We start from the raw sequence: 18084 nt of genomic DNA, 5'->3' as shown, positions 1-18084 counted from the left end.
TATTCTCCGTTACAAAATCAAAGTAAATAAAAAGGAACCAGTAATTTAAAAAAAAAGTATTGTAGTACCGGTTTCATTCGGGCGACATAAGAATAATTTCCTTATTTGATATTTTTTCAAAGATGGACAGTATTGTTAAAAAAATCTTATGGACAATAAAATTTAATGGGGAAATTCTTCTTTAGCTCAGTCTGTTAGAGCGCTGCCTTGTAGCACATCATTATCTCTGGTGACAAACAACTAAAAATTAAAAAGCATAAAAGTTAATTATTGCTAAATTAGCCACCGCTTTCATTCATCTTTTTCAGATTTTCTTTATTAAATTACCCCTTTTAGAGGATCTGTACATACCTTAATATAAGAAGACTGGGCCCTGTTATCATTAAAATCTATATGGTTTACATACAGTATTTGTGTTTATAAATAAATGTCAGCTTTATTGTACATCCCATTTGAACCATTAATTAAAATTAAATATTCTCTTCTATTGATAGTCATATACTTTATACTTTAAGTTATCATGATTCAATAAGGGATTTTGTTCAGTGTGTTCCTAATTTATCTGAGAGAAATCAATAGGCAACTATATTAAATAGTTTAATAGATATATTCAATAGAATATCTCATTTCAGCCTACTACAATGTATCTTTAATTTCATGTTTTCTTCTAAAACTAAACACTCTTTAGTCTTACTGTATGTAGTTTCATGCTGCTTTCTGTGTGATCTCTTATTTTTCTGTACCCTATCATCATCCTGCTACATACAGATGTCTCATCTATCTTACTGATAAGGATTGAGCATTTGTGCTAATGAACTTTAAAATCAAGATCTTACTTCAGGTATCCCAATAACTTAACATTATCATTGAACCTTCAGATAGACATTTTCAATATTTGGATATGAGCGTTCCTGATGTTAAATAGTCCTATAATATAAGACTCTGCAGTGCAGGTTCATATCATTTACATTCATTTTTTATCAGATTTTTTTTTTTTTAATATCAATGTTGAACCTCTGTTGAATGTAAATGATATGAACCAAAACTAGAGGCTCTTAAGAGACTGTGTCACTCACCTTGGTCGATGTGCATATTAAACAAATTACACAGATGGATTAATGACAAAATTGTGTTTTGGTGATGGTGATGTGTTTGTAGATCTTACTTTACTGAACATTCTAACTACTTACAATTTTCTCTATCTATAATAAACTTGAACCTTTTCATTACAGAGGAAAATATTTTGTAAAAATTTACTACAAAAATACCAAATTAATGAAAATTGTTAAAAATTGACTATATAAAGGGCAATAACTCCTTAAGGGACCAACTGACCATTTTGGTGATGTTGACTTATTTGTAGATCTTACTTTGCTTAATATTATTGCTGTTTACAGTTTATCTCTATCTATAATAGTATTCAAGATAATAACCAAAAATGGCAAAATTTCTTTAAAAATTACCAATTGGTGGGCAGCAACCCAACAACCAGTTGTCCAATTCGTCTGAAAATTTCAGGGCAGATAGATATTGACTTGATAAACAATTTTACCCCATGTCAGATTTGCTCTAAATTCTTTTGTTTCAGATTTATAAGCCAAAATCTACATTTTACCCCCATGTTCTATTATTTGCCATGGCGGCCATCTTGGTTGGCTGGCTGGGTTACCGCACACATTTTTTAAATAGATACCCCAATGATGATTGTGGCTAAGTTTGATTAAATTTGGCCCAGTAGTTTCAGAGGAGAAGATTTTTGTAGAAGATTACAAAAATTTACGAAAAATTGGTAAAAAATGACTATAAAGGGCAACAACTCCTTAAGGGGTCAAATGACCATTTTGGTGATTTTGACCTTTTTGAAGATCTTAATTTGCTGAACATTATTGTTGTTTACAGTTTATCTCTATCTATAAAAGTATTGAAGATAATAACCCAAAACGGCAAAATATCGTTAAAATTAAGGAATAATAGTACTGTAGTTGAAGAGTTGCCACCGTCAAAAATGCTTTGGTTTCAGAGATATGAGCCAAAAATCTACATTTTACCCCTATGTTCTATTTTTAGCCATGGTGGCCATCTTGGTTGGTTGGCCGGGTCACCGGACACATTTTTTAAACTAGATACCTCAATGATGATTGTTGCCAAGTTTGGTTTAATTTTGGCCCAGTAGTTTCAGAGGAGAAGATTTTTGTAAAAGTTAACGATGACGAACGACGAAGACGACGCTGGACGCAAAGTGATGAGAAAAGCTCTCTTGGCCTTTCGGGCCAGGTGAGCTAAAAATCTGATAAAAAACATTAAATGTAAATGATATGAACATGCAGTCTTTTATTATAGGACTAGATGTTAAAGTGATTCAGACTTATGAAATTTAATACAATTTTTTTCCCAATTACACCTTACTATGGTTCTATACAAAAATACAACTGAGATGTAACTCATAGTTATTGGGAATCTGTTGTAAAATCCCAAAAGATCAACATTGATCATAAACTATGAAATAAGGTTATGCTTGCATACCGGTATTGGAATGTCAGATGAATCCAGTCAGAAGGGCAAATACCTCCAACAACCATCCTAAATACCAAATATAATTTACCTATCATTTAAAGTAACTGAGAAACTGACCTATTTTGGAATGCTTCATCAACATATTATATAAACATAAAATGATTTTAAAGTTTGTAAAACAATTGTTTTCTGATGCACATCCTCATTCTCTACATGATTCAAAATGTGGGAAAGCCATAGATTTTTAAATAAACAGGGGGCTATGTACACATCACCAGTTAATAACCTATAAAATGATTGAAACCTTCAAAAATCAAATAACCTCATTCAAAATTTAATCCATATAATAACCAAATGTTTTGTGTTTGGTATTACTTGTAAACAACCCTTATACTTCTGATGCCTTTTGACCTCGAGTCTGACTGTCCTTGACCTTTGTGTTAATATATACTCGACTGTATTGCACTGGTTACCAAAATTTCGGATACACCAAACCAGGCACTTCTTATCTGAGAAACAGGCTATATATGTCCTCAATTTCAGAGTTCATTCAGACATTTTTGTATTATTCAGAATTATCAGTGAATTGAGTGTTCTACAAGGATCACCACTCCTTCCCCTTTTATCTGATACCTTAATTACTAAAATATATGCTACATGGTTTACACCTGTGCATAGGAACTTTTTTGTTTTAAATATGTACTACTTTCCTTATGTTCTTTTTTGGACCCAATTAGGTGGTGTTACATCTTACAAAGTCTATCCAAATTTTTTGCCAAGAATTTCGCTCAAGCCAGTGCTAGACCCCGCCCCATCTTAGTGCAGTGAGGTACAAGTTCATTTTTGCTCTGCGTTGAAGGCCTCACTATGACTTTGAGATGAAGAATAGCAATACAAGAACTGTTCCTTTGCTTCTTACATGTTTTTTGTTGCTGTGCATGTACTCATTTTGTGTCATGGATAGATGACTCATATCCTTTGTTTTGATACTTTGGTAAATTTAACCAAGTTTCCAGAAGATAGACTGATAATGTATGATACAATAATTAGAACATGAGAAGACAGCACTTTTATTTCAAATATAAACATGACAACAACTACTGTTGTCAGATTTTGCCAATGTCATTTACATTTGTATATTTACACATAAATATGAAAAAATAAAAAAAAACATATAACAAGTTATTAACAAATGCACCAAGTTCATCATAGAAAAGTTGACCATGTCATTATAATGAGCACTTAAAGCATTAATTTTATTATAAATACAGTTTTTCTCTGTAAGAATCTCCATTTACTGTTTCTTGATTAGTTAAATCTCATTGTAATTAATATACATTGATATATTGTTCCAACAGACTAACACCACAGACACATTGCAACTACACATAAATCTCTGTTCACATGGTTATTCCAATTTTTTTTACACTTAAGCATACAAATAATATCTATTAGGATATCTGATTCTATATACATATAAATTTCTAAACTGCAACTAAAAAAAAATCTCCATTTACACTTTACAGAATTTTTCCAACATGATTACACATAAGCTTACAAAAAGTAATTGTTTGCATGATACTTACTAAACATCAATTTCTAAAACATTTCTGAAGTGAACTTAATATTATAATTATGAGTACCTAAAAATTGATCTACTGCATTATGGTATTTTACTATTTTAGTGAAAATAATATAAAACTAATAAATCAGTAATTCTCTTTATTTTCAAACATACATACAAATGACCATGCTAAAATCATTAGTCATTCATCATTTTATAAAATTGGCATACAGTTGTAAACCTTTCTGCTGAAAAGGATATAATTCATGTCAAGTAAAAGATAGTTCAATAAATGATATTATTATACTTCAGTGTGTTTTTTCTATATCAAAAGTAATGAAATAGTTGTGCTATTTCATTCCACAGAACCATTTGCCATTCAATAGTTTCAAAGACTATTGCCCCGGTGAATAGTTTCATAATCATCTTTCCCGTACTTTTTCATGCTTATTTTTCATTGGACGACAATGATGTCATTGACTACTCTGCTTGGTTACGTATGCTTTGCAACGTCAAACTCCCGCTAATATTGTAAACGGTGGGATCTGTTTGTGTTGATTGTAATTTCACTTATAAGAAGCAATCATTAAAAAGAAGAAAAAATCTTCATGGGGATTTTTTTAAAGATCTAAAATGTAGTACCTTATCCTTAATATGGGTTCGCTCTCCGTATATTAAAAGTGAATTTGCGTTTGGTGTATTTTAGCTAGAATTTGTTATAAGCACAGAAAGTTTAACACAAGTATTTCTAGTCTTGATTGAAATTAATTAATGAAATATTTATTAATACAAAACGAATTATAAAAAAGTATAGTTCATCATGTGCATATAAAGTTATGTGATATTTTTGTTTTCTTGCAGATGATATATATACACTTTTAGAAAATTAGTTATTTGGTATATATATAAAATACTTAATGGCTGTGTTGTTCAGTATAATAAAACACCTAATGACTGGGTGTGCGGGTAATAGCAAGTTTGTTGTCCCTTCGCATACCAACTATTGCTCTCGGCTTTGCCTCGAGCAATAGTTGGTACCTCAGGGACAACAAACTTGCTATTACCCTCACACCCAGTCAATAGGTGTATACTATTAGTGAAAATGAAAAACCAATATTTTTTTCTGTCTCAAAAAAATAAGATTTTGTAATATTAAGCTGCATTATTTTTGTTTAATAGACAAAAAAATTGTTGACACAGAGACATGTCTCTTGTGTGCTTAATATGATAATTGAAAATGATGAAATAAAATGGCAGCATGTAATCTACATGTAAACTACATGTACAAATCAATGACCAATGACTGAAGGTGTAGGGCAAAACAGTCACCATTGATGATATGCTGTTAACTAGAAACACATTAATTATATACTCTGCTGTTATGGCAATAAGTATGTCTTTTTCCTTATTTTTTCTTTTTATGTTCTAGTTGCTTAACCCATCTTGTCAATGCATGGTGAATATTGATAATAATCAAATATGTCAATAATGTAAAAGTAAATACAGCAAAGCTTGATACGGCAGCAAAGACGAATCTTGGAGCAAATATCTTCCATACCATTAGATGTCGTCTATGTAAAGCGGCTGCACACATTGAACCAAAAACCTAAAAAAGATATTTTATATTCATGATTTTTTTTTTAAATTAATTCATAAGGTATATTACTTTAAAATATGTCACATGAAAAAGAAAATAACATGTATACAATCTGTTCAAAATATTTTCAATGTCAATGAGATTATTGAAAGTTTTTCATTGAAAGTTATGAACGTTGTTCATTCTACGTAAAGTTTATGTTTTGTATTATGAACAACTGGATGATATTATTTGATAGATTTATAATGCTAAGTAATTTTTTATTACAACTAAAAAGGTTCATTTATTATAATCATATCTTCATTTCATCAGCAGTTTGCTGTTTTTCTTTACACTTTTTAAAGGTTAAAAACAGATGAAAATTTTTCTAAAAAAAATTATGACTAATATATAAAAGCCTTTTAATTTCATTGTAAAAATTTGAAAAATTCATAATACAACAGTCATTACTGTCATACATTGTGATGTGACATAAAGCAACCACCAATCAATTAGTCATACATTGTGATGATCAATAAACAGACCTGCATTTATATTGTTGTCAATGTTGTTGTCTCATACTTGTAGCTGTTGAGATAGATTGAGATTGAGCAAATATAAGATTTGATTGCTTGATTTGTTTTACATTTTTCATGCCTTCAATAGCTTTCTATGTGGTATGCTTTTTTTTTCAATGTTTAAGGCTATATGACGACCTATAGTTGCTAACTTCTACATTATTTGGTTTGGTGGAGAGTTGTCTTTTTGGCAACCATGCCGCATCTTCTTGTATTTATATAAAATCTCTTTATTTAAGATGTACTTATAACCTAAGATAATTTCGAGACTTTACCTTGATTCCCTGAAATAGAAACATAGAAGAAAAGAGTCTAAACAACATCTGTTTAAAGACATCTTCGTCCTCCAACAACAGGAAATCCCCCTTCCAATGTCCTGGTTCTTCCTTCTTTGTTGCCATGGATTTTAGAAACAATCCATCGGTCAGTGGCCATATGACAAGCAGTGGACACAGAATGCTATAGAATACTTCTGCAGCAAAAGTGTTTAAAGTGATCAAGATAGCAGGAATGATATTGTAGTCAAAATCACCATGGAAACCAGTAAATGCAGATTCCCACTTAATTGATGGTACTGTAGCTTGATGTCCAGTAGAATAAAATAATGTGGCAAACAACGTTGACATAAACACAACTGGTGGCCAAATGTTATTTACTTTACCTACAAATAAAAACAAGTAGAAAGCAATGTTGACATAACCACTACTCTGTAAAGGTGAGCAAATGTTATTTACTTGGACTACCAATAATTGATTTTGTTAATCATGTTATTATATATAATAAGCTTTCCTGCAATATGGAAAATGATAAAATTGTTGATTGAGTATTGTTCAGCATCCAGTGGCAAATATTACAATCATATTCAGAAAGTTACAATTGGAACTGAGTTTCAAGAGGGGGGCAATAGGGGGTCATGTCCGTTAACATGTTAACCACACCTCGATTTTGGCCAAAACAGTTAACAACAAATGCAAAAATGCTGATAACAGTTAACACAGTGGGTTGAAAACAGTTTAACAGTTTTAATTTATCTCAGATAACAGTTAACACCACCTTGAAAAAGGCCAAAACAGGTTAACATCAGAAAGAAACAGATCCCATGACATAATATGGGATACCAGTACAATGGTCTTACTCCAAGCTGACCTGTATTGTCTCTTTCTTCATATTATTGTGTGTTTGATCGAGAAGTAGTGAATACCAACTTTAGAATCTGGATTATTGAGACTGGGAATTGAACCCAATTTCTCACAATGGATGTTAACATGATATCATCAGACAATGAAGACAAAAACATAATGAAATAAAATAAATTTCAACAGTTGAACATGTAAGAACATTATATAACAGCTCTGACTGTATAAGGTGTATGTCTAATGTTAAGCTAGGATAGATCATTTTTTTTGTTTTTATTGTAAAAAAAAAGTTTTACTGTGTATATGTTATAACATGTATTTTAGTATAACATTATTTTAAAAATATTTCCCATGCCTCATCAGCTAGTTATCTCTGAATGCCCCATATACATCCATGTAGACCGATCTCAGGGTATTTTGTGAATGAGTTACCCTAATTGACATTAGAAGTCAACTTTAATGAAGTAATTGAACTATCACTTCTTACTTTGACATAAAATCACAAGCTTAGAAAATGCATGAATTTGAAAGTTGTTTATTCTACCTTTGTTTTTTTAAAGTATGGATAGTTATATACAAAATACTTACATGCTTTAGTCAACCCAAATCCTGAACTTTCATCTCCTGAGAAAATCATCTTTGTAAATGTTCCCGAAGCTGTATATACTTCTAAAAATAACAAAACTGATAAGAATGCAAATAATAGGCTAGGTGAAGGGCCATCTCCCAACAGCAGAACAAGTAATAAGTAGAAGATCACAACAAAGTTGATCAGCGCTGACGAGTATGTTGTTCCTAGACCAAACACAATTGGTGGATGCTCAGCCTCTTTCTCATCTTTAAAATTTTGCTTGAGTTTGTTGTAAACCTGCGGTATAACAGTTCCATCAGCTTGAACAGAAAACTTCTCCTGTTTCGGTAGTAAATGAATTGTTAATGGTTTAATGGTGGTAGCTATGAATGATATGAATAGAAGTATATACACAAGTCTTGGCAAAAATATCTGTTGCCACACTGGTAAAGCATCTAATATTGGCTGAGGTAGTCCTTGCAAAGCCCAGTGCAAAACAATCGCAACACCACATATAGGATATATGTATTTTATACATATGATTCCTGCAGAATTTCCTTGAAAATTTCCAGAATGTTTTACATATTTACGGATTGCAAGGAGAAAGAAAATGACACAACCTACGCTAAAAAAGTATCTAACATTTCTGTAGCTTGTTAACTCCTCTGGTAAACTAGCTAATGGATACAAAAACAGTGATAAAGAACATGTCCATTGTTCTTCACGGCATGCTCTAAAGTTTGATGAAAATCTGACTAGCACATTTAAAAGTAGTGTCGCAAATATTGCTAGTATTGATGGCTGAGTCAAAGTTCTCATAATATCGTAAGTTTTATGTTGTGTTTTGTGTCTTTTGGCTTTTTGGTCCAATTGTGAAGTATCGTATTTGACTAGAAATGACTGAATACTTTTAAAACAAAATATCCACATTAATGTCTGAGTAAAGAACAATGTTACTGAGTCTTCATGTACTACAAAACTGTTTGAAAAGAATAATACAAAATATAATAACATTATCATCCATGAAAAGATGTTATTGATGTTTAATGAAAGGCATGTTTCTGCTACTGTTTCAGGTGCAGAAAAGTTATAGGTTAAAATCCATATCATTACTATACCAACTATAGCCAGAATATATACCATGAATGCTGACAATGTTTCTCCCACAAAAAATGTCTGAAACATTGCATAAGTCAAATAAACCACACAGTATAGAATTAAAATGACCACAGAATTTGGCACTTCACTACTATCTGAAATTCGTATGTAATATATATTGGTTGAAATGGCCAACAGAAGGGTCAATATTCCTATTGATATTGACATCATATCAAATTTGGCCCAAATTCCTTTACAAATTTTCCCAACTTGTGATATGTATTTAATATAATGGCCTCTTAAAATTTTCAAATCTTCAGTTATGTCCCTTGTTGCTCCATCTTTTACCATAGCGGTAACTAAAGCTTGTAAGTCTTTCTCAGCATGATCTAAAAGATTTTGTAGTTCATAATACTTTTGTATTGGAAAGTCTGATGAGTATTCGTAGTAAGATGTAAGGTAGTAACTGATTTGTTTCGCATTCAATCTCAAGGCTTTGGTGCTGTGATAAACCTAGAAACAGAAAATACACAATTAAATCTTCTATACTGTGGATTCATTTATTTTCATGGGTATTAATTTTCATGGATTCCTATATATATTAAATATTAAATATTGCATTTCGTGGATATTTAATTGTGTGGTTTTGCCAGAGTCTGCATACAAGCCTATATTTACTTAAAGGGGCACTACCTGTCATGTTTATGGTCACCGATTTGACTCAAATTCTAATATTTGATTTATAACAATGTAAAAAATTAATTATCCAAACTATTAAAATTCTAAAATAAACAATTTACAGGGCATGGGCTCTATAATATGTAGCTTCTTTTCATGTGTATTTTAGTCTAGACGCCATCTTATTAACTATTGAGTTGACCTTTGAAGTCATCCGAAGTCCTCAGATGAGCATTTAAGCGATGTAAACATAAATACATAAATATTAATATAAATTATTTTCCTTCAAATAACTTTACACGCATAATTCATGTGTTATCCATCTCTAGTTAAGTGGTCAAATTGAAGTTTACACAATTCAATGAGGTTCAATTATTCACTTGTAAGTGAATAATTTATCATCAATGTTTCTCAATCTCATTAAAATCCGATGTTCTGATACGGAGGGTAGCGTATCAGAACATCGGATTTTAATGAGATTGAATGTTTCTTAGCTCATTTTGACAAAACTGAACCATACTGGCTGCTTAAAGCAAATAATTATTTCATTATTTCTAATTCATAAATGATTGAACAAAATAAAATCATATTTTTAATTTTTTATATATCTCTTATATAAAGTGCCCCTTTAACAGTCAGGGGACTTACTTAAATGAGTGATTTTCTAAATCACTGATTCAAGTAACATTACTTCCACAAAAGTTGGGAGTAAGAGTTGTCTTTCTTTAATAATCACCTATCTAAGTAGTACAGATTAATCACTAGAAGAAGTGATTTAATTATATTGTAACTTTAAATATAGAATACTAATGATCCAGGGACTAATTATGTTTGAAACCCTGAGTTTCTAAAATTATCAGAACCAACATCTGTGTTGATAGGATGACCAGGTCATTTCAGGTGATGGCCTTGTACTGAATCTAGGATAATGACATAGAAATCACTTGTTTAAGTATCATACCTCAATTTCCTTCCAAAATATCACTTTCTTTAAGTATCATTATTTTAATAACCCCCACTAATTTCAACATCCCCGAACAGTGAAATTTTTATTGCAAACAGTAGAATTTTATTACATAATCTGAAAGATGAATCCTTGAACTTCACAGGAAAAATACTCCAACTGCTGGGAAAAATCTTTTAAGAAAGTATCAGTTCATTATGTAAAGCCATTATTATAGCATTTTTTTTTAACTAAAATAGAATTTGCAGCTAAAAGATAGCATTAAAGGCACAAACCTTGCTACTTAAAAAGCAAAAAGGTCATTTTTTCATTTTTTCAATTTTACTAATGAAAAGATATTATTTAAACCTATGTGTTTAAAATTTTGGTAAAACTACAACATTGAACAAAATCACAATTTGTGACAAAACTTTGAATTTGCTACTTAAATAAGTGATTAAAAAATCACTTATTTAAGTAAGTCCCCTGACTGTTTAAGAGTCTCTTGTACATTTGTTTTTCCTACAAGAGTATCTTATTCTGTAACAATACAATATAAATATATCTTAAATGCATGTACAACTAAATATTGTAATTATATTTGTCAACTAATGACAGCTTACATGATTAATACCAAAAAATTGTACCATTACAGCAAAATCAATACTATAAAATAAAAATACTATTAACAAGCTTCCACATATGTTTATTCAAATACTTATGTTCCATAAAAACAAAATTGACTTTGTAGTTGCAATTTGTTATAGATTGTCAAACTTGCATTTCACATCAATCATTTATTAACAGATTATTTTAAAGAACCTTAAAATGGGGAATGTGTCCATTGAACACAGATGATGCCCGCTTGCATATCATATAAAGTTAAAACAGACATTGCTGAAGAATGGTAAAAGTGACACTACCCAATTTTGTACTTAATCCAAGTTTTGTGGTACATGTAATAAGCATTGTGTATAAGTTTCATAACATTTGGTAAAGGCAAACTTAAGTTAGAGAATGGAAACAGAAAATTCAGCAATTTTTCCATTTGTAAAGGGGCATAACTCTAGAAAGGTTAAAGTGACACCACCAAAATTCGAATTTGATTTGTGTTTTGTGGTTATAACATTGTGTATAAGTAACATAACATTTGGCATAGTCAAACTTAAGGTTAGGCCAATTAAAATTAAATGATAGATTTTCATCTCCGCCTGCCCCGATTTTTTTATTTTAAAAAAAATTATGATTTCCGGATTTTGTTTGTTTCCATTATCGGTTACAGTCCATAATTTCATTTCATTCAAAACTTCCTGTTTGTTTCAAATTTTGTTTTTTGTATTTCTTCGAATAATCTTATCATTTAATGATTATTAGTAGACATACTCTGCTGCTCTACGATGACAATATCATCTACCAAGAATAAAGATTGATTACGAGAAGGGCATGAAATATTCCGGTTACGAGTTACACGTGGTGCCCAAGAACGCAAATCGCGGTATGCAGTCACAAATTTCTGTGATTAGAAAACCGTGGATATTCTTATTTAGGCAATGACTTTCTGTCAGTAAATTTTCCAAAGCACAAGAATTGTGGAACACATAGTTACACAAAAGATGACTGAATAAAGAAACTGATACAAGCATGAACTGGTTTACCGTTACATTTATGATCGATTTAATATTGAGTTTTTTTGTATATATATGATAAACAGAAAACACCCTATGTCCCAATACCCTAATAGATTTATTAAACAACTTCATTTTTTTTAAGTTCATGTTTATTTTCCATTGTTATTATATTTGCATCTTGCATAAGCACCAACCATATTTTTTTCAACACTCATTTTATTCAGTACTCATTATACTTTTGTATTTCAGATAATTATGACATCTTGAAAGGCTAAGCTGTTTATAAGGTGTCAAAGCAATAAAATATAATAGCCTTTCAAGATGTCAGGATTATTTAGACTAAATACTTGTGATGCGTACCAAAGCACATTTCTTCATTTTATGGGGAGTATAAACCATAATGCTTAGAAAGCAAAATAAATTGGGTGTGCATGAAGGTAGTCCAACTGAAGAGAACATATCTCCCATGTTTTTTTTATGTTTACAATAAATAGATCTCTACGGCAGCAATTACATGTAGAACAGAGGTTGCCAATTAGAAATATTTGAGAATTTGATTTTTTTATTTTTTTATACATGCTTATACATGATATAAGCTTATTATTACATTTGCAAATGTAATAATAAGCTTATATATACGGTAATTGGGGAGTGAATTTTCCGTCTCCCTCTACACCATTTGCAATTATGGTCTTGAGAAACGATGATACTTGGTACTTGGTAGTCTGTCAGAAGGGGACAATAAATGGCTGACCCGTGCGAAGAGAGAGACATATGTCTTGGACGTTAAAGACACCATTATAGATTTCGTAAAAGAGTAGGCTATTGCCGCTACAAGGTAGCACCCACAAAGTCTTAAGGGATAAATATAAGTTGCAATAACTTGTTTCCCAATTAATTCACTATAAATAAATGTTTAAACTAACCTAAACTAAAACTAAACACTTGCATACATGTATATGAAAAACACGTCACAAGAGGGTTTCATATGAAATAAAATATAAAAAATTAAATCCTCCCACCCACCCCAATTTTTTCAAAAGTTTGATGAAAATCTACAAATTAATTTTAAAAATTTGGCAATTTTTCCCTTTGTAAAGGGACATAACTCTAGAATGGTTTAATTGACACCACCAAAATCCGAACTTGAGTTGTATTCTGTGGTAATAAGCATTGTGTATAAATTTCATTTCACTTAATAAAGGCAAACTTAAGTTAGAGAATGAAAACCAAAAAACCTGGGCAATTTTTCAATTTGTAAAGGGGCATAACTCTAGAACGGTAAAAGTTACGCCATCAAAGTTTAAACATGATCTGTGTTTTAAATTTGTGGTAATAAGCATTGTGTATAAAATTCATAATATTTGGTTTAGTCAAACTTAAGTTAGAGAACTGAAACCAACTTTGTGACTTACATTGTACAGACATAAAATGAAATTTGTTTTTGAGAAATAATATATGTATTAATAACTTCTGTTGTAACCAACACTATCAAATTACTGTATGGAAATTAAATTAAGGTTTTGCTTTTCTTAATAAACACTCATAGTCATACTCAAACTACAGCTAAATTGTAAGCAGGATGGAATCACTAGAATAAAGACAATATCTGTATCACCATATCCACAACTGATTGAACTATATATGTATGTAACAATTTATTGTATCTTTAGTTTCATGTAAGTACAAATTTCTGACTCACTGTTCAAGATTAATAACTTTTAAGTTCTTAGTATGTGTATCCAAGCATATTATGCAATGTACATTTGATCACTCCTACATGTCTTTGTCTCAACTGGAACTAAAGTCGCTAGCATGGCCAAAGCAAGATGCAGGCTTGCTGTTTCCTACATACATGTAGGTTGTATCGGTACAAAAAAAAAAATCACACAGGCAACACATATCTCTATGTCACAACAGTTTATTATTTTATTGTTGACTTGTGGTTTTAGTAATTTTTACAAAGTGATATATATCATATACATGTACTTCTGTTTTGTTCATAATTACCTTCTTGATGTCACTGCTAGTTTGCCACCATGGACAATGTGTAAATAGTTCCTCTATCACGATTATAATAGCCTTAGTATGTGTATCCAAGCATATTATGCAATGTACATTTGATCACTCCTACATGTCTTTGTCTCAACTGGAACTAAAGTCGCTAGCATGGCCAAAGCAAGATGCAGGCTTGCTGTTTCCTACATACATGTAGGTTGTATCGGTACAAAAAAAAAATCACACAGGCAACACATATCTCTATGTCACAACAGTTTATTATTTTATTGTTGACTTGTGGTTTTAGTAATTTTTACAAAGTGATATATATCATATACATGTACTTCTGTTTTGTTCATAATTACCTTCTTGATGTCACTGCTAGTTTGCCACCATGGACAATGTGTAAATAGTTCCTCTATCACCTGGCCTAGGTTAGAGAATGGTATTGGTATACCTAATAGCAGAGAGATGGTTGGTACAAAATCTATTTGGGAAATTGTGTCCCTTTCTTTCTACAACATCAAAGTACAAGTATTAGCAATCATTTTTGTATCTTCATCATGTTCATAGGGAAAGTAAGATGAAAAGTCATACTCAAATTTATTTTTTGGCTAATTATGATTCTGTCGAAGCAGCAACCAATTTTTTACCAGATGCCATATTATTGTCTTCAAGCATTTGTAATGAGTAATAATTTACATTTTACAAACTAACTTACCCCCCTACATTTCAATTAGTTTGTTCTTATGTCAGTCCCTTGTAATTCAGTGGTTGTCATTTGTTGCTGTGTAACATATTAGTTTTAGTTGTTCATTTTTTTAATATTAATGAGCCTGTTAGATTTGTTGTGTGAATTGTTCTATATTTGTGATTTTGGGGCCTTTTATAGCTGTCTATGTGGTATGGGCGTTGCTGATTGTTGAAGGTTGTACAGTGACCTAAAGCTGTTAATTTCTGTGTCATTTGGTCTCTTATCGAGAGTTGTCTCATTGGCAATCATATCATATCTTCTTTTTTATATTTATAAAGCATTCTTTATTAATATGCTCTTCTTTTTAATTCTCTTATTCCACCAATGAAAGATGACCTAGAACTAGTCTACAAAGCATATTTTGTTAAAACATTTGAGTAGATGAAGGAAAATCTTGAGATTTATAGAAAATAGAATATAAATTTCCTTTATAGAATTACACTCAAAATTTGAAGAAAAAAAAATTAAAAATGAAACCAAATCTAATCAACAGCAACTGAAATACAACACAACACAAGAGCAAACTGTACAAATTGGAATCTAATTGGAAAGGAATCAACTTATTAGACAAATACTAAGCACAAATGACAAAAGGACACAATGTACCATTCTTAGAGAATTAGTAGTTATTTTCAAAGCCATATGCATGAAAGCCCAATTTATACTATTGAATGAACCATGAAATTCTGAACAATTTAAAGGTTGGTAAAAGAAATCACAGCATTTTTTCTTGTCTTAACTGAGGTATTACCCATAGATTATGTTGGCTGGTTATCTGTGCAGGACTATACACAAATAACGCTGCTTCTAATTCATCTTTACTGTCTCCGCCATGGTCTCCTGTTTTAGTCATCCCATGATCACCCATCACAAATAATATTGTGTCATCTTTCATCAACCTTGTCACATTCCTTTAAAACAGATTTACAAAAAAATGCATTATTAAGTTAAAAGAATCAGAATTACTTTCAGTATAAAAATCAATGACATGCTACATTGTAGCAAAGGATAAAACAGGTTGCTATTATTTAACAAATAATGTTAACTTTTCATATGATAAATTGATAGAAGACAAACACAAGCATGACAAGTAATGATGGGTCTCAGGTCACAACATTTGCTAGACATGCTAGAGGCAAAAAATTTGGAAAGACAAGATATTTACACACAATAACAAAATTATTTAGAACATTTGTATGCAGGGACACAACATATTTGTCATAGAGGTATGGCAGGTGGCAGGTGCTTTGCAACATTTGGGTAACCCAATCTGATTTATGATCATAAAACATTGTAATCATGTTAATAAGGGGACAAAGTCCCCTATAACAGTAGAAAAATCAATAAAAAAAATTAAAAAAATAATTTCCAATGTGCTAATGAACATTCAAAATCGTTAACTTTTTTTTGTAACTTTTTCATTTTCACGCATTTGCGCAGAAAACTCTTTCTGTCTTTCTTCCAGCCTCGTTTGTCATGAGACTTTGAGTAACAACAGAACCAAAATCTGATTTGTTACTGTAATTCCATTTCTTCTGAATATTAAAATATGTAATTGATATGGACTTCGTCCCCTTTCACAGGTAACACCTGTCTCATATTATTAATACAATCAATATATACATTGCACATGTTGCATGTAAAAGCAGGATAATAAAAATATTTGCAGATCTGGAGGTGTACATTGTATTACCTAATCATATCATTCATTTGAGACAATTTGTCTCTCATAGCTGGATGGTTTGGACCATATCGATGACCACAATGATCAACACCAAGAAAATGAGCAACCAACACTTCCCAGTCATTCTTGCTCTGTTCTTTGAACAGGTGTTTTAAGACACCATCATCAACTGTATGTAAATCTTTCACATTAAATGATGGAAATGGAAACTGTTTATCAAATCTGTTAGGGAACAGTCCAATCCAAGTGTCATCACCAAGAAATTTTATTCTTTTGTTGTGGCCAATTAACTGATCTATAAAATTATCCTCTGTTATTTCAGAGCTAGCAAAATTAGATCCAGCATCAACAAATGTGGGAAGACTTCCCGTAGTCAGTCCTTTCAATCTCTGTAGTGTCGTCGTAGGTGGGTCGGCTATAAATTTGTAAAGTTTTGCATTGTTTGGTTTCATCAGAGAATTTTTAATAAAAGTTAACCTATTTTTGTATGGAATAGAATCATTTGCTGTGGGGTCAAATGAAGCGAAATCATATCGTAATGCGTCTATTACGATTATAATAGCCTTCTTATAACGGACATGCATCCAACAACCCTTTTCTCCGTGCATGTCACTTTGCATGGCAAAGTCAACTTTACAGGTACTGTTTCTTTCTACAACCACTCTCTTCAAAAGAAATCCTTTTGCAAACATAAGCAACCCACAAACGTAAAGTAAGATTAGAAAGCATAAAAGGAAAAAGCATTTAAAGTTTTGTCCCATTTTTTTCCTAAAAAATTTCTTCACATTTTCGCCGGTTTTACGGAAGTTACCAAACGGAAATAATAAAAAAAACTTTTTCGGTTCAGCATTCGTCAAATTTCCGGTTATTAAAGAAAATAACAAAAGAATATAAACAGATGATCACATATAAATGAGAAATATATCGATTAAAAGACATGACCAGAAACATCGATCATTTAAAAAAAATCATGCGCATATAACGTTATGCGACAACTTGCAAAATTTCAGAAGTTCTAGCAATCTTATAAATTTATATAAAAATTCTAATAGTCTAACGGAACTTTTTATCAAAAAACATCAGCAGCTCATGTGACAAGCACCTCTACTGGATAACCTGACAGCATCTCAACAGATTTTGTAAAAGTTATACAAGGAAAAAACTCTGTGTGTGAACCAGCTGTGTAGAATTATATTAAAACAAAAACTAAACATAGCTCTAATTGTGTGCTTTTAGAAAATAAAATGAGATTACGCGATTCGTTTTTCTTCTTGAAAACAAGGCATGTCAAATGACTCTGGGACTAATACAATTATCTAATAGTACCAAATAATTTATTTACATATTCCTCTTTAAAAGTTA

At 31.1% G+C, this 18084-nt stretch overlaps 1 protein-coding gene across 1 annotated transcript; it reads right to left on the bottom strand.

Moving 5' to 3' along the window:
• Nucleotides 1-5476: 5476 nt before the first annotated feature.
• LOC139521067 (GPI ethanolamine phosphate transferase 3-like) lies at nt 5477-17538 on the bottom strand. Its single transcript, XM_071314318.1, has 6 exons — nt 16732-17538; nt 15790-15949; nt 14650-14799; nt 7957-9550; nt 6508-6893; nt 5477-5684 (listed from the first exon to the last, which is right to left on the bottom strand). The coding sequence occupies exons 1-6, from the start codon at nt 17481-17483 to the stop codon at nt 5484-5486; spliced, it is 3243 nt and encodes a 1080-aa protein (XP_071170419.1). The 5' UTR covers nt 17484-17538; the 3' UTR covers nt 5477-5483.
• Nucleotides 17539-18084: the final 546 nt, after the last annotated feature.

Source organism: Mytilus edulis, chromosome 4 (genome assembly GCF_963676685.1).
Source record: "Mytilus edulis chromosome 4, xbMytEdul2.2, whole genome shotgun sequence".
In the NCBI taxonomy this organism is placed as follows: domain Eukaryota; kingdom Metazoa; phylum Mollusca; class Bivalvia; order Mytilida; family Mytilidae; genus Mytilus; species Mytilus edulis.
The sequence above is the reverse complement of the archived record's forward strand: the minus strand, read 5'-3'. Positions and strand labels throughout refer to the sequence as shown.